Source organism: Rhinolophus hipposideros (genome assembly GCF_964194185.1).
Source record: "Rhinolophus hipposideros genome assembly, chromosome: 5".
Lineage (NCBI taxonomy): Eukaryota > Metazoa > Chordata > Mammalia > Chiroptera > Rhinolophidae > Rhinolophus > Rhinolophus hipposideros.
In genome coordinates, this window is record NC_138051.1 from 56,759,455 (window position 1) to 56,784,291 (window position 24,837).

The window sequence follows — 24,837 nt, forward strand, 5'->3', positions numbered from 1 at the left end:
GCTTTTGACATCAGGAACTGGCTATTTTGGGCCTGGGTTTTGAGCTAGTACCTTACTCTTGACCATAACAACTGACCAAAACATGGGTACATGGCTCAGGCCAAGACAATTAAAGTAGTCGTTCCCCAGAAAGTGCCAAACTGTGTAAGGGTGAAAATTGGTAAATCGATAACATAATTAGACTTAGCTAGTCTTCAGTTTGACTCACTTCATAGCTCGTTATCTAGTCACTTGTAATTAGACTTAGCTAGTTTACAGTTACTAGGTTGGTGCAAAAGTAATCGCAATTTTTACAATTATTTTTAACTTTTAAACTGCAATTACTTTTGCACCAGCCTAATAGATCTACCCTGATATTCAGCTGTTTTCTTTTGTTTCTTCCCTCACTGATTGACTTAAGAACTCGGTTTTGTTCCCTTTCTCAAGGCTACACAGACCTCGTTAATCCATTTAATTAGCAGAATCTTAATGTGGAAAGAGCAATTTCTTAACCCTCAGGCTCCCAGACCTCGGAATCCATTTTGTAACTCCCTTGCAGCTTTTACTAGTGATGCATAAAGCCCCAGGCCATGGTGGCCAATCCTCAGTCAACATTATCTTCAAGCAGACCAGACCCCAGGAAGCGATGTCAGCCCTCGCACCTGCCTGACCGACTCCCCTTTTCCTTTGTTCTTCCTATGTACCAATAAAACCTTCTAACCTGTCTAGGAACGGGGAGAAGGCCTTTGAACAGGAGTCCGCCATCCTCCCAGAATGCCGGCATTCTGAATAAAACTGCTTTTCTTTCCACCAACTTTGTCTCTCGATTTTTAACATTTTCACATGCCAAATAGCCGGACCCTTAGCACAGTATCAACTGGAGTTGATAAAAGGGATCCTTTCCCCTTCAGCTATAAGGGTGTGAGCCTGAACTTCCTGTACCTTGGAGACGGCCCGCCCCTGGGAATGAGCCTGACACCCAGAGAGGAGCAGAGAGAGAGCTAGAGAGAGAAAGAGCTAAGGATCTTCAGGTTTCTGGTTCCAGCCCTGCCTAAGCTTAGCTCCACCCTGCTCTTCCCAATTATATGAGCCAATAAATACCTTTTGAATTCTTTTTGTGCTTCAGAGAGTTAGTGTTGAGTTTCTCTCTCTTGAAATCTATCAGCTGCCTTTCTCTCCAAAATGCACTCTGAATCCGACCACTTCCACAGCCTGGTCCAAACCACCACTCTCTCTTGCCTGGATGAACGCAGCAGCCTCTCAGTAGGTCTCCCCACTCCTTTCCATCCAGTAGGCCAAGTGATCTTAGATAAATGTCAATCAGATCACGTCACTTCCCTGCCTAAAAACCCCCAGTGGCTTCTCATTATGTCCCAATTCCTTATCCTGTTTTCCAAGGCCCTGCGAGATCTGCTTCTGTCTACCCTCCGACTTTATTCTATGCCACATCCCCTCACCACCTTGCTTTAGCTACAATGCTCTTTTTGTTTCTGAAACTCATGAAGCTCATTATTTCCTCAGTGCTTTTGCACCTGCTGTGCCAGGTCTTTGCATGGCTAATTCTTTGTCCTTCAGTTTTTAGTACAGGAATATTGTAATCTTAGTTCCCCTATCCCATCTCTTTCTATATCATTTTGCTGTCTAAATTATTCACAGAAATTGTTGCTAGCTTAAATTACCTTATTTATGTTTTTGCTTACTTTTGTGTTGCCTATTTGTCCCCGTCCCCTGGAGTATGAGCTCCTGGAGAGCAGGGTCCTTGCCTGTCTTATTCACAATGAATCTATGTAGTAGGTACTCAAGTAATATGTATTGAATGAATGAATGAATGAATGAATGAATGAATGAATGAGTTACAAAATAATGAGCTGCTGGAGCACCATATAGGCCTCTAGGTTCCCTGTTGGGTCTCCTTTCCTCTGCACTATGCTGTCATCCACACTGTTGGCCAGTGTGGCTTAACAACTAGAGGAACTTGCACCTGTCACTTGACCCTACTCAACCTGTTACCTCATTTGTGAAATGGAAACCCCACTCCTTGCCGAGCCAACTCCAAGTTTGTTGGAGATGCAAGGAGCCAGCAGGTAGAAAAGGCCAGAGCCCACTGATGATCAGAATGGAATACATGTGGCCCCGTGGGAGGAGTACATTGCTCCCACTTCCCTACCAAGCCCTTCCGTGTCAGTGCTGTTGGACCTGGTCTGCTTCTTCCTTTCTTGGTCATTCATACAGCCTCACTAGCCTTGCCTTCCCCCACTCCTAGCCCTCTAACGGTCTCATTTTATAGCTTCTTGTGAGAAATTCATATAAGGCCATGACCTTCACTGTGAGAAAGCACCGTCTGTAAAAGGCCAGGCTTGGCTCCTTGCTCCCTGGTTAAATATTGATAATACCAGGAGACAGAGGCCTGGAGTGGAGTGGGCATATCACATGTCCTCCTGCAATGATGGAATCCTCAGACAGCGGTTCCTCCCAAGCCTATTCCACTGGGCTAGCAAGAGGGTCTGGATATTTACTCTTACTTGAGGCCAACATAGAAGAAGGAAAGTATTGGGCAGCTGGTTCTTTCAAATTGTGAGAGTTGGGTGGAGGCTGTTTGCCATCTGAGGCCACTCATTCAAAAGGTCAGTCACCCCAGAGTAGCAGAGAAGGCTCCAGGCCTGGGTGTGTGATAAGAGCAGAGCTACCAGATGGGCTGGGCCGCCACAGGCTGCAGCACTGCCCTCCAGGTGCCAGCCCTGAAGAGCACTCAGGTGCAAAGACCATCCAGTGCTCCTGTGAGAGGAGGAAGAAGACACACAGAAATCAGTGTCGCTCCCAACAGCAGATCAAGGCAGGCCCCGGGCGCCCAGGACCCAGGGTAAGTGCCTTCCACCTCCCATGGGGATAGTAGCCCAGGGTTTCTGTAGGAATCACAATCCAGATGGTTACGCCCGATTTACAATGTAGGAATCTCCCAGAGGGGTCTAAGGAGATTGGACAACTAAATGCAATATGATATTCTGGATGGGATTCCTGGGAGAGGAAAAAGGCATTAATGGAAAAATGAAATCCAAACAAATCATGAAATGTAGTTAATAATTTTTAAAAGCAGGGATATTAATACAATGCTCCCTCTAAAAGGAAACTGGGTAAGTGTTCTGAGGGAAACGTGTCTTTGTTTCTGTGGCATCTAACACAGTCAAGGAGGGCTGACTCTCGCTTCTGGACTTACATGCCTCCTGTCATTTTGTTGGTTGGTATATGTTCATTACAATATATTTAAAACACACATTGCACTGTGGACATCAGCCCACATGCCAGTTTGGACGCTTCTCTGATGAGTTCCAATACCACTCTGTCACGATTGCTGCAGCTTTCCCGGAAGTCTTGAAGTTAGTTGGGTAGCATCGGTCCTCTGGCTTCGTTCTTCTCCTTCAATATCCTGTTGACCATTCTGGATCTTTCACCTCTCCACATGCACTTTAGAATCAGTTTGTTGATATCCATAAAATAACCTGCTGTGATTTTGATTGCATTTGCCTTGAATTTTGCCTTGATCTATAGATCAAGTTGGAAGAACTGACATCATGATTAGTTCCTTTAATTAAACATCCAAAATTGAAGTGGTTGTCTCAACAACATACACTTAAAACACATACAAATATACAATATATACATTTAAAATATACATACAAAAGTACGTACATTTTTAAAAATGTAATTGCATGTATTGTTCTTATGAAGGTAGTGTGTACTCAGGAGAACTGTACATAATACAGAAGTGTGTCTAGGTCCCATCCCACCTCCCCAGAGGGAGTCAGTGTTTGGTTTCTCAACCTTTACACTCTTTACTCTGTGTGTGTGTGTGTGTGGGGGGTGTCTGCATATGGGATAGGGGCCTATGGCCATTGTTACTAATTAATCCAGGCACTCCTGCATCTGAGATTGGACAGAAAGTCACAACCCTTCTTAGCAAGTGCTCTGGACAGGCTGTTGGAGCTGGAAACAAGATTACATTGATTAGCCATCCCTGTAAGTTTGTCTTTCCATTATTCAGTATATATACACATATCCCTCAAAAGGGGAAATAGATAGTATGCCTCTGAGTCCTTAGAAGTCTAATCAAGGTCTTTCTTTCTCCCTGACTTCCATCTTCCCCTGTGACCCATGAATGAGCACACATATATGAAAAACTTAGTATTATATTTGTGTTGAGATATTTTCCTTCAAAACTTGTAGATGTTTTCTTCTGTTTTCTCAGAGCACTTAGAGGTGACGAAAACTCTGATGTCAATCTAGTCTTTTTTTAGTGCTCTGTTTTTCTGTTTGGCTGTTTGCCATGCAGTTGTTTTGAATGTTCCTGGCTGAGCCTCCAAAGGCTATTTCGGAAGGCAGTGTCAGAGTCGGGGGGACTTGAGAACTCTTTGGTGCCTCTTGTTTTTTCTTTGCCATTTATTATTAGCCCCATGACATGGTTTTATGATTGGTCTGTTCAAAACCCTCCTCCTGTTTTATTTTTGTAATTTTTACCTCCATTCCTGTTCCCTTTCTCCTCTTCCCCCAGAGAGAACTATCCTAATGTGTGTAACGTGTCTTTCTAAAATGTATTTTTATAAAATGTGTGTTTAGTGTACATATGTTTTGCATTTTCCTAAATAGTATGCCTCCTTATGACCCTTGGGGATAATTTCTTTGGGAGATTATACACTCAGGAGCAGAGCTGTTGTGTCATGGGGTATGTACATTAATATGACTAATTTGCTCTCTAGATGGCTGCCCAAGTCTACACTCTCCATCAGTGCATCAGGCTACGGCCTGGAGGTCGACCAACACACAGCACCACCCACTTTCCAAACTATGACCATCTAATAGTTGTCAAGTGGTATTTCATTGTTGTTTTAATTTTCATTCTTCTGATTACCAAAGAGTTTGAGCATTTTTTTTTCACATAATTGCTACCCTTTTGGGTTTCCTATAAACTGCCTGTTTAGATCTTTTACCCATTTAAGCATTGCAAGTCTCTTATCCCAATCGAAAAGATGTTTATTACTTTATTGATGGTATTCTTCATTGAACAAATAATCTTATTTTTGATATAATCAAATTCACCTTTTTTTTGTTATTGAATGATTTGAGCTGTTATGGTTTTGTTTAAGAAGTTTTACGCGACTTTTTAAAATTTCATATTTTTCCTCCTACTTTTAGGCCTTGAATTGTGGAGTCTGTTTTTGTATGTGTTGCTTGTTGGATGAGCATCCAGGCTTCCTTTTTTCCAAACAATGTGCCACTTTTCCTGAACCTTCTACTAAATAATTCCTTGTTTCCCTGCCAGTTAGTAGAGCCACCTTTATTGTATATTGAGTTCCCATGTATACATAGATCTCTATGAAATCTCTGTTCTCATCCCTCTGTATAGTGATTTGGTCTTGTGTCAAAATCCAAAATTGAAATTATTTATTATTTTGTATTACTAGGTCTCAACATCTGACTGAGATTTGATAAACACAGATAGCTTAACCTGCTCAAATTAATAAAGGGATTTAGCCAGGAAGCATGGATTTTGGTTCTTTCACTACAAACAGAAAACAATTCTGATGACAGGCCAAAAAAAAAAGAAAGAAAGAAAAAGAAGTTATCAGAGGGCTGCTGAACTGAGGGCAGCACTGACCAATTAGGTGTAGGCATGGTAGCTGAGGAAAGGGAGCTCTCAGCAGCAGCAGTTGGCAGCTACCTTTTTTGGCACTTTCTCTTATTTTCAACTGAGTCACAGGCGTGCCAATCCCCAAGAGAGTGACTGTGATAAGCCCAAACTTTGTCCTGAGACACGGTCCTGTGATTGACTGCCACACGAAAATCAAAGGCAAGGGATGGGACAATTTGCTAAGGAACTGGGGTAAAGGAGAGAGCTGTGGGCAGTAGAAGCTGGGTGGGGATGCTGGTCAGGCAAACATGGAAGATGTCCCCTACGAAGGTCCCACAGCCCGTCAATGGCGGGGTCTTCCTCACTCCCAGGTCAATGCTCCTCCCTACGCGTGATGGGTTTTAATAAAAATTCATGATTCCCACTTCTATAGTCTCTGCCTCTCCAGACCCTACCTGCTCCGGAGTCGGGCTGTTCTGGTCCTGTAACTTGGGGCCAGAAAATTGGGTTTGGGAGGAGGGAAGGGAGGTCAAACTGGGCTGGGATATCTGGTCATGCTCTCTGCTTTGTTTCCAGGGGTCTGCAGGGCTTTGCTCAGGAACCAGAATCTAGGAGGCCAGCTGGGGAGTGAAGAGGCCTAAGGACTTCATTGTCAGAAACGTCCCATAATCAGAAGTGGGGCATGGACCCCAGTGAGGGAGTTACCCAAGCCCTAGGTGGCACTGCAGTGCCTCAGGAGCTGCTGGAAGAAATGCTTTGGGTTTTTCGGGTAGAAGATGGTAAGTGGTGGGGGATGGGTGTCTGGGGTGTGTGTGCTCTCAACACAAGCAGTGGACTCTGGCTGAAGCTCCCCTCCATATGGTCCCCTCATACTCGGCCCCCTCTTACGAGGCAGGCTGCACATTTCCTCCAAGATGGGGCCTGAGGCTGAGGGGGTCAGTAGCCAGGGGGGTATAAATGAACCTCACCCTCCTCACCCCACGGGCAGGCTGTGGTCATTCATGTACTCATCCAGCCAATCATTCACAAATAGTTATTGAGTTCCTTCTGTGCACCAGGCACTGGTCTCAGCACTGGGGTCACAATAGTGAATAAAACATGAAAATCTCTGCCTCTGTGGAGCATATGTTTTATGAAAGAAATAGAAAATAAACAAAATAAATGACCAAAATACATAGTGTCGGTGATGAGTTGGACAGTAGCATTTTGCTAAACTTTCTGGATTCCAGGGCTAAGAGACAAAAGTGAGGAGAAAAATGAAGCAGAGAAAGGGGATAGGAAGTATGCAGCAAGGGCAGGTAATGTGGTCAAGGAAGGCCCCACTGAGAAGGTGACATTTGAACAAAGCCTGCTGGTGTGAAGGAATCAGCTATGAAGATTATGTGGGGAAGAACATTCCTGGTTGAGGGAACAGCAAATGCAAAAGCTCTGAGGCTGGATCCTGCCTCGTTTTGGTACAGTGTGGAGAAATCTGGATTAGCCAAATTCATATTACCCACTTTATGCATTATCTGTGGGCAGTTGTTGAAACCGATTGAACTGCCACTTTTCCCTCCCTCCTTCTTTTCCTCCCTTCCTCCCTCCCTCCCTCTCTCCTTCCTTCTCTCCCTGCCTCTCTCTCTCTCTTGTTCCCTCCTTCCTTTTCCTTCTCTTTCCTCCCTCCCTCCTTCACTCCCTCCCTCCTTCTCTCCCTTCCTTCTCTCCCTTCCTCTCTGCCTCTCTTGTTCCTTCCTTCCTTCCTTCCTTCCTTCCTTTCTTCCTTCCTTCCTTCCTTCCTTCCTTCCCTTTCCTTGCACCTCATGCCAGTTCCTGGCAAAACTCTGAAGATTGTGAAGTTTATCTGGATCCCACTATTATCCAACTGCAGTGCCATCCCCCATTAAATTGGGCTGCTCCATAGCAGAGATTGTTACTGCACCCTCCCCTGCCATACACACACATACACACACACACACACACACACTGGAGTTCCCGCAGGGAAAGGGGCTCATCTTCACCTTACTTAGAGTCTCTCTATAATACCTGGTCCACAGCAGGTGACAATGGATGCTGTGAGCTGTGTCTGGGCCCAGGCACGAACTGCTAGTGGGCCTGCGGGGCACCCTGCTTCTGCTCAAGGCTCTGTCCTATGTGTCCCTCCCCAGCTTCTCCTTGGAATATTTCCATTTTTGTCTTGATGGGCGTGGTGATCGTGATAAGCATCGTCCTCCTGGAAAGGAGCATCAAGGCAAACAGGTGAGGAGCTGATCTGGGGGTGGGGCCCTGCCCTCTCAAGAGCAATCATCTATGGGCCTGGCTGCCCACCCTTTAAGTCAGCCAAATGCAGCCTTCAGGGTCTTTTGAGAACCTAAAGCTATTGAAAAACCAGCAACTGTCCCCAGTTCCCAGTGAGCAGGGCAGGGGCTGGTATATCTCATGGGTCAGGGTCTCTAGCTCTGGAGCCACAGGCCTGGGTTCAAATTCCAGCTCTGCCACTCACTAGCAGGGCACTCTATACCTCCTAACCAGCGTCTCTTCCTGTGAATGGCGATAATAACCAATGCCTTCCTCCTAGGATTGTTAGGGGTGCTGTTACAGGGGAGAGCCTTGCCCTGCGCTAAGGTCAAATGCAGGGCTCAGACAGAGACCTAAGAGCCGCAGAGGCTCCGGGGGTAATTTGAACATTTTTATAATGACAATACTCCTCAACCGTGGATGTACAATGAAATCACCTGAGAGGGAATATTAAAAGTATAGAATGCTGTGCCTTGCCTTGGACATTCTGGCACAAATGATCTGGGGTGGGACCTGGGCAGTGGCATTTGGTTAAACTATTTAGATGATTCTAGGGCTAATGTTTGGGAGCTCCCTGAGGGCAGGGATCACATTTGACTCAACTTTGTTTCCCCAAGCAACTGGCAGTGTCTGGCCCAGCAGTCAGTACATGCTTGGTTCACTAATCCCCATTCATTCATTCAACAATTACAATATACCCATCAGTCATCATTTTCAGTAATTTTGAAACAATAACGAGAATCCCTTTCTCAAATCTATAATATTTTATCATTTTAAAAGCACCTTCACCTGAAACTAACAAAACAAAACAAAACAAAAAACCAAACAAAAGCACCTTCACATTTTCTCATTTGATTCTCAAGACAACTCTTTAAGGTGGGTCAGGCACAAGTGATTTATTCCCATTGTACAGAATAAGGTCATTGAGGATCCATGGAAGGCTTGGCCTAACGTCTGTGCTCTTTCTTCTGTGCCATATTTTGTATCATCTATGAATCTTCCTCACACTTCTGCTACAAAGGCAAAAAGAAATACCCCACATAGTTCACATTGAGAACTAGTCGTTACGAACTGCTATGGACCCTTCATCATCCATTGCACAGATAAGAGCTGGGCCCCTGCTCTGGGCCAAGCTCTGTGCTGAGATGGGAGCCACAGTAGTGGCCAAGACAGATTCAGCCCCAGTCTTGTGCAATTTACAGTTTGGTGGGGAGATGACTGTAGCTCAGAGTGACAGACGGTGACTGTCGGATCTACAGAGTGTTGTGGAAGCACAGAGCTGGGATCTGGGGCTTTCAGGGCAAAGAGAGGGAGGGTGGGTTGTGGAAGCTTTCCAGACCAAGGGACAACACACACTGAGCTCGAGGCGGGAGGAGGGGGCCTGTGTGGCTGTGGTGTGGAGGGTGAGGAGGATGAAGGGTACAGGGGAGAGGGAGGCCAAGATGTGGCCGTGGCCAGACCCAGAGTGTACACACCTGGGGGCCATCTTAAGAGTTCAGGTTCTAGCTCACGGATATTCAGAGAAGGGCTTACAGGGACGGGAAAGGCTTATGTTTTAGCAAGATCACCCTAGACGTAAGCTATAGAGGGACCCAGAGAGGTGGAGCCTCTAAGAATGTGACTTTGCATCTCACCCTGTCAGGAAGCTTCCCCCTCAAGGTCAACTCAGAGACAAGGCTGCTGTCCACCTGAGCGCGCGGCAGACATGGAGCGGCCTCCCCTACGGCCCAAGCAGACTCTGGACAGTCAGCTCTAACCACAGCTGGGTCCCTCCACTCCGGCCAGGAAGTGGACCCTGAGTCAAACAACCTCAGCAGGAGATGTTTAGGGGAGTTATTGGAAGGAAGGCTGGATCTTTAATGCCAGGTTAAAGAGGTGAGAGGTGGGGAGCAACTGAAGGTGTTTGAGCGGGGGCTTTAGCAACATGACTAGTGTGTTTAGGAGAGTTTGGAGAAGTAGGTACCTAGGGGCAGGAAGATTCCTTAGAATTTCCTGCAGTTTGTCTGGGGATATGGTATGGGGTGACAAAGACCTGCATTAAGTAGGATGATAGTCCTAGGAGAGGAGAAATGTGATTTGGTGAAAACACAGGACTCAACCTCAGGAGACTTAAATGTATGTCCCAGGTATGTGCTTCTTTGAGAGAAAAAAGCATAAGCTGTTTCTCTGCTGAAAGGACATCAAGCCATCTTGGCTCTCTCCCCCAACAGCTGCTGTAACTGCCTCCTGGATTTTCTCCCTCAAACTCTCTAACACATCTGGGAGACTCAGTCCTGCCCCAACCATTCAGTACCCCAGCTCAGGGAACTCACATTCAACAGTGTTTTCTCTCCTCCCAGAAATCAAAAGATGCAGCCATCAGAAAAACAAACTCCAGAAGCCCTACATTTGGCGGAGGCCGGAACCAAAGATGACAACAGTCTGAACATTCTAAGAGAGACGTTGCTCTCAGAAAAGCTCAATGTGGAGCTGGTGGAAGTTGAGTTAAAAGAGAGGGGTACACCACAGGCTCTCCTCGCAGACCCACAAAGATCTGAGAGGGAGAACGCGGACCAGTGCCCCATGTCATTAGCAGCTGAAATGAAAGAACTGCCAGCAAACTAAAATTGTATCATGAAAAGAAACACCTTTTTATTAAAATGCTTCTGGATATGGGGAGTTGGAATTGCATGGTTTGTTCAGATGATGGTTGTCTGCACAGCAGTTTGAAGTGAAAGTGCAAAATCCATGGCAGCCTGTGGGTCAGGAAGCCTGGCCAGGACTCCTTATGTGGTCTTGAGGAGTTCACAGTCTCCCTGAACTCAGCTTCTTCGTCCATAGAATGGGGCTGAAGGCTGGGTTACAGCTGTTGTTTTCAATTCAAGTTCTTGGAACGGCTGCCAGGGTAAGAGCAGGATTCTGGGCTCAGAATCCCCTTCCAAGCTTTCCTTCTACCCGAGCCCTCTCCCTTATCTGCTTATCTGCAGAGGGTCCATGAAAGACTTCCTTTGGGCCAGGGGCCCCGTGGTAAACGGAGTTAGAAAACGATGGCCCTCCCTGCCACTGAGACCCTCCTCTTGCTAACCATGGGGTCCCGAGGGAGTGTCCTGACTGGTGTCTGTGCCACAGTTGTGGTATAAGCTGTGGTGTCGACCCCAAATAATTTATGCAAAGATTTGCTTTATGAACCAATAATGCTTTAGGTTCTATTACAGCTTACAAAAGAAGACTGCGCACACAGACCCATTGTCAAGTGTACTGGGCCCTGACGACAAACTCATATACCGTTTCTCCCTGAGCCCTGAACAGGCTGACAGTGCCCACTGGATGTCTGACACTGTCCCTTGTGGACTCCTGCAGTTCTGGGTCATTGTCACTGGAGAGAACGACTTCGTCCTATAGCTTTGAATCATTACACTGGAGGAGGCTGGTCCTAAAGATCTGTGGACAGAGCCTGTAATTTAAGGGGGGAAAATAAGGGGGCCCTGCCTCCTGATGAAAACACTAGAGGCCCCCTACACTGCACAACTCACAGCCCTTCCCTTCTGCCCTCATTGAGAGGCAAAGTACTAGAAATAGCCCTTCCTGTGACTTTGCTTCTTACAGACTGTCCCATAGGATTAAACTAGATATTACTTGGATAAACTGTGGGGTTTGTGGCCTGGAGTTTCTGTGAGGCCAAAAGACAATGGGAGGGCCAGGCTCCGACCCTCCAAAACCTGCAGCTGCCTTCCCTTCCCATCCATCAGGTGGCACAAGGACCTCAGGGCTGTCCCTCCTGCAGGATGTTCTCAGGCCTACACTTACACAGGGCCTCCTGGAACTGTCCACCCAGAGCTGTCCACTAGGGGCCACATCTGGCTTGGCTGCAGCTGGAGCAGAAAGGGGTGGTACCACAATGGACACTGCAGTTTCCTCCAGGTTATGGCTGACCCAGGTGTCTGGATTGTCCCAGTGGCTATTTCCCTTCAAGGTCAGGGAATACAGTGGTTACCATGGAAACCAAGGTCCTGGAGGGAATAGGAGCAGCATTCCTGCCTGTCCCTCCAACTCATACAGCGAACTGGGTGTCTGACACTGCTTGGGGCAGGAGCAGAGGTCAGGTGTCCACTAGAGGGCGCAGGCGATGTTCTATCAGAGGGAAAGCCGGTGCCGAGAAGTCAGCCACCGTCCTGCAGCCCTGCCCAGCCTCCAACCCTGGGATCCTCAGTGGGGACCCTCAGAAGATCTTGAAGCCTTTCAATAGGGTCAGGGTGGGAGCCTTGCGCTTGCTCTGGGCCCGGGATGACTTCACAGTGACCAGCTTGGCTTGGGCTACAGTAGGCATCTCCTTCAGGCTGACGGTAGAAAGTGTGTTGAAGGTGCAGCTGGCCAGCCCATGACGGGCAGTGAGTGGGGCCTGGTGGGGCAGAGCCCTCTCTTCGGAGATGAAAAGGGGCCGGGCCAGGGAGTTCTTCTCCAGCTCCCGCCGTGCCTCCCGCACTGCCTCATGGAAGACGTGCTGCACGTTCTCAAAGTCCAGGCAGGCAGAGACCTCGAAAAACAAGCACCCAAACCTGCCTGCCAAGGCCGCACCTTCTGCCTCCGTGACCTGCCTGGTGGGGAAGCAGGTTGAGGTGGGGTCAGGAACACGCATCCAAGTCAGGCAGGCCTGGGTCTACACCCAGCTCCCGACTTACTGGCTCAATGATCTAGGTCACCTTCATCTCTTCGAGGCTCAGTTTTCTCATCAGTACAATAGGATAATGACATCTGCCTCTCAGGGTTGTTAAAAGAATTAAGAAAGACAATTTTTGTTGAGTGCCTGACACAGTACTGGCACAGAGTCAGTGCTCAATAAATGGTGGCTGATGTCACCAAAACCAGAATTTGAGAACAAGGTGGAGGGTAAAGGAGAAGTTGGCCCAAAGTCCCTGCCTAGACCCTGCCCATCACCGGCAGAAGATGGCCACGTCCAGCCCCATTTCTCTTCCACCCTCCCACGGGGCCCTCAGTCAGGAAATGAGCCACCCTCTGCCCTGGCTGTGGGATCAACTCTAGAGGAAGGCCGTGGTTTGGACTGCAGGCTGTGAGACCACAGTGTCTACAGAGGCAGGGAGGGCCGAGGTCACTCAAGACGCCTGTGGTTGGCAGAGCTCTCAGGCCTCGTAAGGAATTTTTTCTGTCTGCCCAGGGGAGGGGCAAGAGAGAAGAAGGGTGACAACATTTCATGGGGAGAATGGGGAAAAGGACTTCCGCAACAGCTAGTCCCAGCTTGGTCCTAGACCACCACCAGGGACGATGGGATCAAATATTTGTAACTGGAAGCTTCTGACCTGGAAGCCATGGGAATCAAGGTGAGCGGAGAAAGAAGACTGGTTCCTGGGTAGGTCTGATGTCCAGAAGAGTGAAGTCTTGAAGCCAAGATTCCAGTGGCTGAATCCTCCTGACCACCCCACCCGCCCCCCATGGAGCTGCCCCACCCACTGCTCCTGAGGACAATGGCACAGCCCATGAGATGGGACACTAGGATAGGTACAGGTGGGAAAAGGTTTCTGAGCCAAGGTTCATTTGGCAGGAGCAAGGGGCTGGGAGTGGGCTAGCTGCCCAGGGGAGTACCAGACAGAGGGCATGACCGGGACAAAAAGGGTCAGGGTCGGAGCGCCTAATCCCTTCCCACCCAGGGCTGGTGTACTGTCTGCAAGCTCCCCGCTTCCTGAGGAACTCCTTTTGAAAGAATATTTAGTATGATTTACTTTTATGATAAACTTGAATCTGAACTTGGTCATTGTAGGGCTTGAATAATAAACTTTCAGAAACAAGGACCCCATGCATGCATGGGTGTGAATGGGTGACACAGGCATGGGACGTTATCCTTTCTCCTCTTTTGTTGCTGCCTGGTGAAAATTTTATCAGTGGTTTGGGAATCACTGCTCTAAACCACATTTTACCCTTTAACTGCAAGATAGTTATGGGGGACACTGATCAATGCTCCGCTAAAAGTTAGATTTTTCTGTGCCCCCTGAATCCTGATCCACTAACCTCGGGACCAGACCAAAGAAGGAGATGGGGATAAATTGTCATGACTTATTTCTAGGGAACTGATGCTGCTTCATTTGAGCCCATACTCTTTGTTATTTGCTCCCAAACAAATTTTAGACAGTCCCTTTGGCAAAGATTGGGATCGAAAGAGTGGTCTAGATTTTTCCTCATACTGAAAACTGGTTTATCACAATCCAGTGTTCTCACCCCTTTTCTAGGTTCCCTGGTGGCTGTTGTTCCTTTTGGCTTGAAGATCACACTGCTTCCCTCATTTCCTGAGATGGAATTTGTCTGGTCTGAGGGCTTGCCTGCCATTGAAGGTCCCTACCGTGGTCTCCCTTCGTGAGACTGTTCCCCCCTTTTCCCACTGCCCATCTGACCTGTTCTAAACAACGGGTCCCCTCCTTGCTACCACCAGTCAATGTGCCTTTGGGGCCTAGGGAAGCAAGAGTGACCAGCAAGGAGCCAGAAGGGACGGGTGGAAAGCTGGTGGAAAGTGCCATACCTGGCAGGTGGACTGGCCACATAGGATGAGTGTCAGTGCTGGAGGAAGCCACGGGGTTTGCAGTGGGTTTGCTGCCTCGGAGGCCAGGCAGGCAACTTGATGTGTGGAAAGGGTGGAGGTAAGCCATGGGGAATGGTGACGCCTGTGGTCAGCTAGAGAGTGCATGCCTTGCCTCAGAGCATTCCAGTTCCAGGTCTTCTAAAATACTGTGCTAGCCAAGGAAAATATGGCTGTGGTATTCATGGCCATTTGCCCTCTGATCCAGTCTGACCTCTGATTCAAGTCCAACCCTTTCTAAGAGAACTTGCCCTTAGCACAGCCACCTGGGGGAGTCCGCCTGGGGGCCATGCTTGGGTGAGGCAAAAGCTGGTTGGACCAGAGCTGACATCTGACCCAAGAAACCAATTCGACCCTCTCTTCCTAGAATTGGAATTGGGCACTAAATGACCAGCCAACTGCAGCGAGCAGGAACAGGTCGTATAGACTCAGGCAAAAAAGGTGAGGCCGAGAGGGTCCACAAAGCCCCATGAGGATGGAAGGAGTGGCCTCCTGCCTTTCAGGGTCCAGCCCGAGTTGCCCATATGCCCTCCCCTTCCTGTCCTTGGCTGCCTGGAAGACCACACTCACCTACTCTTGGAACGCACCCCCTTTTACCTAAATTCAAGGAGATTACTGTTCTTAGCAGCCAAATAATCCCTGAAAATGACATCGGCCCTTCACAAATGAGGAAAGGGAGCTCTGGAGTTATGGGACAAACTGCCATGCTCACCTGTACTGGGCCATGTCCAGCTTGTTGCCCAGCAGCAGAGTGGGGTAGAAGCGCTGCGTCTCCTTGGCGTGCAAAGCGAGCAGCTCCAGGTAGCTGCTGCTGCCCTCAAAGCTCTGGCGGCTGTCGATGCTATACACCACCAGAAAGGCGTGGGCCCAGTGCAGGTAGCGCTCACAGTTCCTGGGGGTGTCCTGGGGCAAAGGAGCGAAGCCCTGGTCAGGGTCAGAGGAGGTCAGGATAAAGGCCTTCACCTGAGCTACCCCATCCCACCTCCCCACTCCCTGGGTCTTTGTATATTGTTCCCCAGCGGAGCCTTTGTCAAAGGGGCACTTGAGTGTGGATTTGGCTTGGTGTGAAAGGAGACATTGTCTCATGAGTCTCCCTCCTACCACCCAGGCAGAGACTTGGAGACCTTGGCCTCGGGGGCACAGAGCCAAGACTCTAGCATGGCCCCTAAGAGACCTGGCTGTCTCTGGACACCACTGGATTTGGGTCAGGTTCGTGGTGCCCCTTTGGCTTTGGAGAATAACCGGCATCCAGCCTTGGCAGGAGATAGTGAGAACACAGGGAAGATGTGTGTATTGCGGGGAACTTGGACCGAGAGGAGCCTCGGTGTGAACTCGTGTATGCACCTGTCTCCACATGTGCACAAGCATCTAGCCCCAGAGCACAGAAGCTCGGAGCTGATGCCCACAAGCATCAGGTCTCCCCGGGCCCCACCCCATCTCTGCTCATTTGGCAAAGGAAGAGATTCAGGCCCAGAGAAGTCAGAGCCTTATTTAGGGTCACATAGCAAACTGCAGCTTAAACGGGATACATATTCCCATCTGAGGCCCCCACTCCGGGGCCAGGACTTCTCCGGAGGCTGCACTGACTCAGCCCTAAGGGTGTAATGTTACCAGGTCCGCAGTGTCCATGACCCTCAGGTGGACAGGCTGGTGGTCCACGGTCTCCTCAGAGCTGTAGGTGTCCTCTGAAACACAGACATCCGGGTGAAAGGTAGGACAGATTGCTCGATGGATGATGGACTTGGTCGGAGTCCCAGCTTCCCTCTGTGCTGCACCCCTGTGCAGGCCTGGAGGACCTGCCTCAGGGCTGGCTAAGCTGGGACCACTGCAGAGGCCTGGTTCTCACCCACACGGAGGACATGGGCAGAACCTCCTACCAGGGCTCAGAGCAAGAGCCCACTCACGGAACACGCCACAGGAGACGGCGCTGTGTTTGGGGTCCACCCAGCAAGCCAGCAGGATGGAGTGTGTAGCCCACGGCCAGGTAGCAACAGAGGCCACAGGAGCTGCGCTGCCAGCTCCTCCTCCTGAACAACAAGCTTCTCTACCCTCCACCCCTCTGACCACAGTACCTAGCGCACAGGAAGCCCCTAAGGACAATCCTCCTGCCCCCAGTGGGAGAAGGGACGGGAAAAGAGAAGCGCATGACATGATGGGGTGGGGGTCAGACCCTGTTTTGAAGTCTCAAGGTTTTACAAATAACCCTTGTCAAAATAAGCAGAGGAATCTCGTGTAGTCAAAAGCTCTAGGCCGAAGGGGTGGAATCAAACCCCACATCAGCTACTGTTTAGCTGGGTGACTTGGCCAAGTCATTTCAGCTCTGTGAAGCTGTTTCCTCATTTTAAACAGCTAAAGGGATAACATGATAACATTTGCTGTTCGCTCCACTCTAGGGAGATGACAGGGAGGCGAGGCCAGAGAAGGAGGGAACTTGCCCTGGGACTCCTATCTCACAGCTGTGTGAGAACTGAATGGGCCCCTGGGCGAGGGCCAGGCCACCCCAAATACCTGGTAGAGGACAATGGAGACCACTGCTCCAAAGTTTACAGGGCAGGTTCACATTCCCAGGTGATTTTTATTACTTCATTTTTTATTTTGAAATAATCCTCGATGCACGTAGAAGTTATAAAACAGTACAGAGCGTTCCTGTGTACCATCCCCCAGTCCCTCCCAGTGTTACCCCTTACATAACCACACTACGACGACCAAGACCAGGAAACACATTGACAGCACACTACAAACTAAAATACTGACCTTATTTGGATTTCATGAGTTTTCACTTTTTTTAGTTCTCGTGATCTCAAACCTGAGAAAGCAGCATATTGCCAGGTATGCAAAGAGGACTTTGCTGCTATACTGGCAAACACTCTCCCTCATCCCACCTTCCCCCACGCCACCGGCCCACGTGTGTGAGTGCACTTAGTCCCCACCTTTCTCTGGGTGACCCTATGCCCCAAGTGACCCTAAAGAAGACCCTCTGGGCAGAACTGGGGCCCTCTTGCCTTCCTGGCAGCAACCACTGTGAGAAGAGACCCCCCCCACCGCCCAACCCTGGCTGAGTCAAATACTTCTGAGGGCCACTGGCACCAAGCCAAGCCTGGACACACTCCAGGTCCACTAGCAGCCAGCAGGAATCACAGACAGCTCCTGTCCCCAGCCTGCTTTGGGGACTTGGATAAATGCCTCTCTTATTCAACCAAAAAAAAAAAAATCTAATGGAAAATATGCCCCAAATGTTTAACTATATTTGGTGCAAGAAGAGCTGCCCCTAGATGTCTACATCTTATTCAGATTTTTCTTTATTTTTCCTGCCCAAGCTGTCTAATGCACTCCTTTTAGGTACTTCACAGCTCCCATCCCGAAATAGGCAGTGTCATGGCCAGTCAAGGAAAAACATCAGCCCAGCCCTGGTGTCCTGCAGTCCCTAGTAGTAGAGCAGCCTTTCGAAGTTGCTGTTGGCTCTGCTGTAGAGAGACAACAGGGAGGCGAGAGCCAGAGAAGGAGGAAACTCACCCATGACCACACAGCACCTATCAGTAGAAAGAACTTGAACTCAGGTCTTCTAGGCTGGGCTGCCTCCCCAGTGGGACTCCCCCACCCCCTCTGCTCAGTGGACCAGTCGATCCTCCAGCTCTATCTGGGCAGAGTACAGGGGAAGAGCAGAGGCTCCAATCCAGTTGAGGATGTGGAACATGCATGGCTGAGTTGCAAGAAGCTCACAGATCATCTTATCCAGCTTCCTCCCCCTTGGCAAGTGAGGTGACTCTGGGGGGTGGGGGCTCCTTTCCAAGTCACAGTAAAGTCCTGTCTTCCTCTCACCAAGTCCCTGCCCTCAGGGCCTTCTGGTGTCTTTAAATATATGGGCCTCATAACTCCTAGTTCTAAATGATATTCTGTGGACTTTGATGTGGAGAAGATTCTTTTTCCAAAGCATTGACAGTAATAATTCTCTCGTGGACAGTAATAATTTTTTTAAAGGCACCAAAGGATCTCAGGTCAGTGTGTATATAGGATGATGACTCAGAAATGGTGCATGTGTCTTTACTGGAGCAGCATAAGGGCAAGAGAGAAGCCATCATTCTGCCCTGGGCAAGCCAGGTGAGGCCCTCTCAAGAGAATGTTCTCCTGGAGACCTCCACTCTCTCCTGTTGTGCTCAGCACAGGCAAAGCCCATCCCAGGCTCTGAATCTCTCGGCTCCCACTAGCTCTAATAGTTACAACCCATAACAAGGCAAAACTAATAGAGCACAGTCTAGTAGCTGTATCTTCCAGATGGGGAAACTGAGGCTCAGAGAGCTCAAAGCCATGCAGGCCTCTGACTCCAGGCCTTCTATAACATAAGGCTGCCCTTAGTGAAGAGCAACTGGAATGGTGTCTCATCTTCCTCTGTACCTGAGGTTCTCCATGATCTTAGGCAAATCACTGAGCCCCCTCTGCCTCAGTTTCTTTACCTGTAAAATGGGGATAATAGGAGTTGTTCTTTAAAGGGTAATTTTAAAATCAAAGTCCAATCTCATCTGTCTTATTCCTAGTACTGTGCTCCACGCTAGAAACAGAAACAAATCATACAGGTTCCCACCCTCGAGATGTTCCCTTTGAGCTCAAGCTCTTGGAAGACCTTTGAAAAGGGGAAAGAATGGTTTTCCATCTCCTAGTGGCTAATTCTGCCCTTGGATGAGCAGACCTTTCTCCACAGAAGGAAAGGCTCTGCTTCCAGAGTCCCTGCTGTTGCTGGAACCAACCATGGGACGTGGCCAGAAGGTTCAGACAGTGGGACAGAACCCTCGAGGAGTGGACTGGCCTCCCAGAATGGCTGAGGGGAGACCATCTGGTCATCTCTCCAGCACATAGGCTCTCGGAGTGGAGTGACTAACCATTGTGGTGCTGCTAGCCCCCAGACAGTCTGACCACACATTCCACTACCAGGTCAAAACTCCAAAATTACTCAACCAGGGAGCTCAAACCACCATTGCAATAGGCTCCTCTGGTGGGACCGTGCATGAAGGGTATGAACTGGGAGGGTAGGGAGGAAGAGACTGGAGGCAGAGTGCCAGATCAAATACAGGATACCCAGTTAAACTTGAATTTCAGCTAGACAGAGAATAAGTTTTAGTATACGCATGCCCCATACAGTGTTTGAGCTAGGCAGAATCTGTCTTTTGAGGCGCCATCCTTGGGAATCCCTGTTTTCCCTTCCCAGACACTCCTGCTTGTGTGCCTTTCCTTCCTGACTCCCTCACCTCCCCACTGTCTTCAGTTCCCCCACTCCATCTGACTCACGTTCTGACGTCTCCCAACACCTCCCCCCCTCACCCCCCACCAGCACACAATCGCATCCTGTGTCCCACTCCCATAGCACTGAGCTCTGCTAAACAAACGGGCTCCCCTCAGACCTGCAGTGTGACCTGGGCTCAGAAGCCTCAGCTCCTTAGGCTTATTTACTCCGCTGTAGCACAGAGGGGTTGTGTCAACACACAGGTGGTGAACCAAGCTCTCAGGAACAAACCCCTTAGGGGTGTCGGCAAGTCACTTGTCCTGCACAATAGACTTATCCAGGGGAGCCCCTCCACTTTCTCTGTTCAACAATAGGTTCTCTTTAGGATCTTGGAAGAAGGGATTCTGCTACTCAAAGAAAATATCCATTGGACTAAATACATGTTTCCCCCAAAATAAGAGCTCTAATGTGTCTTTTGGAGCAAAAATTAATATAAGACCTGGTATTATATTATATTACATTACATTACATTATATTATATTATATAGACCTGGTCTGCTTATATTATATAAGTCCCAGTCTTATGTTATAGTAAAATCAGACCGGGTCTTACATTAATTTTTGCTCCAAAAGATGTATTAGAGCTGATTGTCCGGCTAGGTCTTATTTTTGGGGAAACACGGTAGCCCTGAGGTCCCTTCCTGCTCTAACACTGGGATTCAAAATTCCAGACTGAACTGAGGGGCTGATTGGCGCCAAGGACTAAGAGCTCTTTCCTCCAGGTGTCACAGTGGCATTCCTTCAAAGGCCTGCTGCAGGAAGTGCTGTATTGTGGAGGTTTCCAATCCATGCCCCAGAGCCCTGGGTTCCCTGGTGGGAGGGATCCTCAGGGGTCCCACAAATACCTTATTCAATTCTTATGAATGGGGAAAATAATCCAAGATTGCAACATTCATTTTTAAAAGGCTAAGAGTATCTAGGCACCCATTTCTCAGTGGACGGTTTACAATAACAAGTGCTACACATGTGCGCTTTAGGCTACATGTATACTAATCAAATCCTGCTTTTATTTCTTTTAGATATTAGGGTTCTATGTAAGAGGTTATTTGAGGAAAAGATCCTGCTGCTAAAAATATTTTTCAGAAAAACTGAGCAATTTGAGGGAATCTCAATCACCATAGGTGGGAAGCCATTTGAGGAAAAGGAAAAAGATGTGAGTATGCATTGAGTGTCTTCTGTGGGTCAAGTAATAGGCTAGATCTGTCACATGAGTTATTTCTTTAATCCTCACAGTGTCTCTGAGGTAGGTATTTTATGCCCATTTTACAGATGAGGAAACAGAAGCTCAGAGAGGTTAGGTGACTGCCTCAAGTTTGCACAGCCTAGTGGCAGAGCCAGGATATAACCTCACCTCTGACTGACACCAGACCATCCCTTTTTCCAATATACCACGACAAGCCAATAAAACAAGACTTGTTTTCTTTTGTGGTTCAAAAACTGGTTCAGAAGCCAGTCCCACTAGAGAATTTCTCAAATGTCTTGTCCAGCTTTTCTGGAAAAGTACATTGAGTGACCATCTTGAAGAACGACACTTAATGGATGTGGATGCTTTGCTATGTTTTTATTAAAAAGTCTCATCATACCTCATATTTTAGGGCAAATCACGCAGTTCTCTGAATTTGGCCGAGCCGCCGAGTTGTCTGGGGTGGGCGGTGGAGGGTGTATTTCTGGCACTTAGAACATTTTCCCCTATGAGCTGAGTCATCCTGGTGGCTCCTCCCTTCTGCTCCCAGATGTTTGGTCCAGGTCACACCTGGGCCCACCACGGGGTAGGTGTGTATGGGGGGACCCAAGTGGGGCACAGAGTGAGGAACGGGGAGGAATGGTTCCTTACCTAAGTTGGGGTCATATTCACTGATGAACCTCCTGGTCAGAAACTTCACGGTCAGGGCTGCAAGAAGCAGAAAGAAGTTGGCTCAGTCTCCCCTGCTGTGTCTGGCTGCTGACCCCTGCAGGCTGCCTCTTTCATTTTAGGGACGCCTTATCTAGCCCTGGCTGACACCAAGCTTGAGTCTCTGGGGGAATGAAGCTGGAAGCTGAGGAGGTGGTTTGAGAGGCTCAGAAGAAACCAGAAATATGGGGAACTGTGTCCCTCCAGTTGCATCCTGCGACATTTTTTATTTGTTTGTTTTAATGGCAATTCAAGCAATGAGAGGCAAGCCTCAGGGATGTCTGTGAAGACCAGAACTAAGGGGTCAGGACCCATGCAAGCAGTTACCTTAGAATCAGCCCCAACTGAAGGGAACATCCCCGACCCTGGACAGGTCACGAAGATAGTAAATTGTGGTGCATTTATTCCAGTTTTGGATACAAGCCAAAGAGAAAGTAAGAGCTGAGTAGATCAGTGGATGATCCCTGAAGGCAGTATGAAGCCTTGAGGACCCGGGATTTCCAGGTGACATATGTGTCCCAACTAAACACACTCTGTGCCTCAAATCTTGGTTCTAGGGCCTCATCGTGGTGCCTCACAGAACGTAAAGCTCTAGGATGAAGTTATCCCCAGGTGCAATGCATTAACAGGACTGATTTTGTTCAGAATTTAACCACATAAAGCCAAGGCCAGCCAACTATTACATAGTAATGCAGTATTTTAAAGAAAATCCTTAAAATTCTTTCCCAGGATTCCTAACAGTGTTAGTTTGCAAAGTAACAACCAGGGAATACATATTTTTAAGTTTAAATTCCTTCAGTCATGTAGTCACTGGTTAAACTATACTGTGCCAGAGCTCTGGGTAACAATTTTATTTTCAAAGGAAAAAGGGCAAATCTATTCTGCAGGAAAACGTGATTAAGAGTTCTCTCTCTGAGCCAGAAGGCTGGCTTCAAAAGTGGAGAGGAGGTCCCCCAGCAAGTCTCAAAGAACACTCTGGGGAAGGAAACCCACAGCTCACGGAACCCATATTGGCCGTTCATCAATGGCTGTGACTGGGAAACAGTCAGTGGAGGAGCCTCCCTCTGTCCTCCCACCTTCAGCTGCCTGGGACTGTGAGTGGCAGGGGGAGGGCTGGACCCTTTTGCTGGGTCTCAGCCTGTGCGACACCCCTACTCCCACCCCCTTGGCTCCAGCTGGCTGAGAGTTGCCAGGAGTGGTGAAAGCAGAGTTCAGTGTTGATAGAAATGATCTCAATGGAAGCCCAAGTTCTTGGTTCACAAAGGACAAGTCCCAGGCACCTGGGACCATAGTCCAATCTGTTTCCAGAAAGTCAAGAGAGGGGTCTGGTTCGAAAAAAATACATTTGATAAGAATACACGCTTTATTCCAGAATCCCAGGGAACTGGGGTGGGGAGTAGGCAGTGTGACCTGGGAAATCCCAATAGCGAGGACTTCTACCAACTCCCTTCAGGAGTCCCCGGCTCCTTCATCCCAGCCTAACTCGGGGAGATAACAAGGCTATGACTAAGCTCACATGGGGCCCTGGGCTGGGGGTCCGTGTCTAACAGGCCCTTTTGGTGACAATCACCAGCGCTGACTACTGAACCCAGGGAGAAAAGATAGGGGGTGGGGGGCCCACAAGGGAAGAGACCAGCAGAGAACTAGGAAACACAGAGACAGACAAAAGGGAGAGACAGCTGGGGTCACAGACACAAACACAGAGACACCGTAGGGAGACACAGAGGGTGAGCCACGCAAGGAACCTAAGACAGATAAGAGATGAAGGAGCTGAGAACAAAGCAGAGAGAGCGCCAAGCAACAGAGAAACTGAGGCAGTGAAGAAAATCAGAGTCTCGCCCAACCCTCCTGGGTGCAGGAAGCTCCCAAAGCCGGTGGAAGAGCCTGCCCGCGAGTACACAACTCCCGGTTCCCCGCATTCACTCCGCGGTCCCTGCCTAACCCCGTCCCTTCCCGGCGCCCGCCCCACTCACCGGACTTGCCCGCCCCGCGGCGCCCTAGGATCGCCAGGTTGACCTCGAGGGGCGCGCTCGGCTGCCCGCTGCCCCCGCGGGGTTTCCCGAACACCGAGGACATGGCGACGCTGCGGAGGGGGACAAGGGGCCTTGGCCGAAGGGCCCCGAGCAGCGTGGCCGCCCGTCGGGGCCCTCGGGAGCGAGTCACGGGCTCCCCTGGCACTCACTGCCCGGCCCCGTCAGTGTCCGCGTCCTGGGTGCCGCGCTGAGCCGGCTGTGTTCCCGCGGCTCCAGCCGAGCCGGGGGAGGGGGGGAGGGGCCGGGGGAGCCCGGCGGGCGGGGCCGCCCGGAGCGCCGCCAAACTCCTTGTAAGGGCGCGGGAGCCCCTCGCGGGTCTCACTCACCCCGCTCACCACGCGGGGGACCGTGCTCAGCGGGCCTTGCGCTTTCCGGTGCTTGGCCTCGACGGCCGGGGCAGCGCCACTGTCTGGGGCACCCCCAGACCCGGCAGGGAAGGACAAGGACGGAAGAGAGGGAGGACCTGGGTAGGGACAGAGGAAGGATGTTTCCAGCCTTGTCTAAGCCTCCACTCAATCTCTTCCCACCAGCGAGAAAACCCATCCCTCCCTTTGTTCTACCTGGCTGGCCCCGCCTCCTCCTCCGGGAAGCCTGCTGGGTTCAACTCAAGACTCGCGCTTTTTCTAGGTCATAGCCAGCTCAGCACACAATTTCCCGCACTACGTTACCTTATCTTGCCTTTGTTGGGAGCTCTCAGACAATACTGCAGCACCCAGGCAGACAGAACCCAAGCTCCTGAGAGGGGGAGGATGAGGCCTCCTTACTAATATTTCAGGGCCAATATGGCTTTAAGATACCTACCCCATTCTGGATTAGTTTGTTCCCTGATCAGAGCTAATGAGTTGCATGTGTTTATGGCCTATGTGTAAACAGGGTATTTGTTCCAACACCTTGCACTCCCTCTTGCCTAGGATTCTGGGATTGGTGGATGACCCTGGCAGGGATCATTTGTCATTCCCCTTGGACACAGGGTAAATATGGTCATGTTGGACACAGGGCAAAGGGCCCACAGGGGTAATCTAGACACTTAAGATCTAGTGTGAGCTTCGTCACTGGTGACCTTGGGCAAGTCACCTCACTTCTTTGGCTTTTTTCTCATCTATACTACAAAAAAAGGGGAAAATAAATCCAAAAGTCCATGATGTGATTCAGGCCTAACAGTGACAGAATCAGCTCTGGGCTTCAGGCCTGAGTACTTTC

The 24,837-nt window shown here is 49.3% G+C and overlaps 2 protein-coding genes across 6 annotated transcripts; one reads left to right on the top strand and one right to left on the bottom strand.

Annotated features, from left to right (window-relative positions):
- Window positions 1-2,404: 2,404 nt before the first annotated feature.
- On the top strand, window positions 2,405-10,533 carry SLC51B (SLC51 subunit beta). Of its 2 annotated transcripts, XM_081049667.1 has the most exons (4): window positions 2,405-2,839; window positions 6,179-6,381; window positions 7,747-7,837; window positions 10,216-10,533. In XM_081049667.1, exons 2-4 carry the CDS (start codon window positions 6,285-6,287, stop codon window positions 10,478-10,480), a joined length of 453 nt encoding a protein of 150 aa, XP_080905793.1. In that variant the 5' UTR covers window positions 2,405-2,839; window positions 6,179-6,284; the 3' UTR covers window positions 10,481-10,533. The 2 variants fall into 2 exon arrangements, with proteins under 2 accessions (XP_080905793.1, XP_080905794.1); XM_081049668.1 differs by lacking the exon at window positions 2,405-2,839 and having other exon boundaries at window positions 4,290-6,381.
- On the bottom strand, window positions 10,479-24,162 carry RASL12 (RAS like family 12). Of its 4 annotated transcripts, XR_013993438.1 has the most exons (7): window positions 23,578-23,851; window positions 21,548-21,604; window positions 16,050-16,123; window positions 15,151-15,341; window positions 12,535-14,476; window positions 11,663-12,450; window positions 10,488-10,752 (listed from the first exon to the last, which is right to left on the bottom strand). XR_013993438.1 is itself a non-coding variant. In XM_081049666.1 (6 exons), exons 1-6 carry the CDS (start codon window positions 23,678-23,680, stop codon window positions 12,188-12,190), a joined length of 783 nt encoding a protein of 260 aa, XP_080905792.1. In that variant the 5' UTR covers window positions 23,681-23,852; the 3' UTR covers window positions 10,485-12,187. The 4 variants fall into 4 exon arrangements, 2 of the variants coding, with proteins under 2 accessions (XP_080905791.1, XP_080905792.1); XM_081049666.1 differs by having other exon boundaries at window positions 10,485-12,450; window positions 14,382-14,476; window positions 23,578-23,852; XR_013993437.1 differs by having other exon boundaries at window positions 10,487-12,450.
- Between the last annotated feature and the right edge of the window lie 675 nt (window positions 24,163-24,837).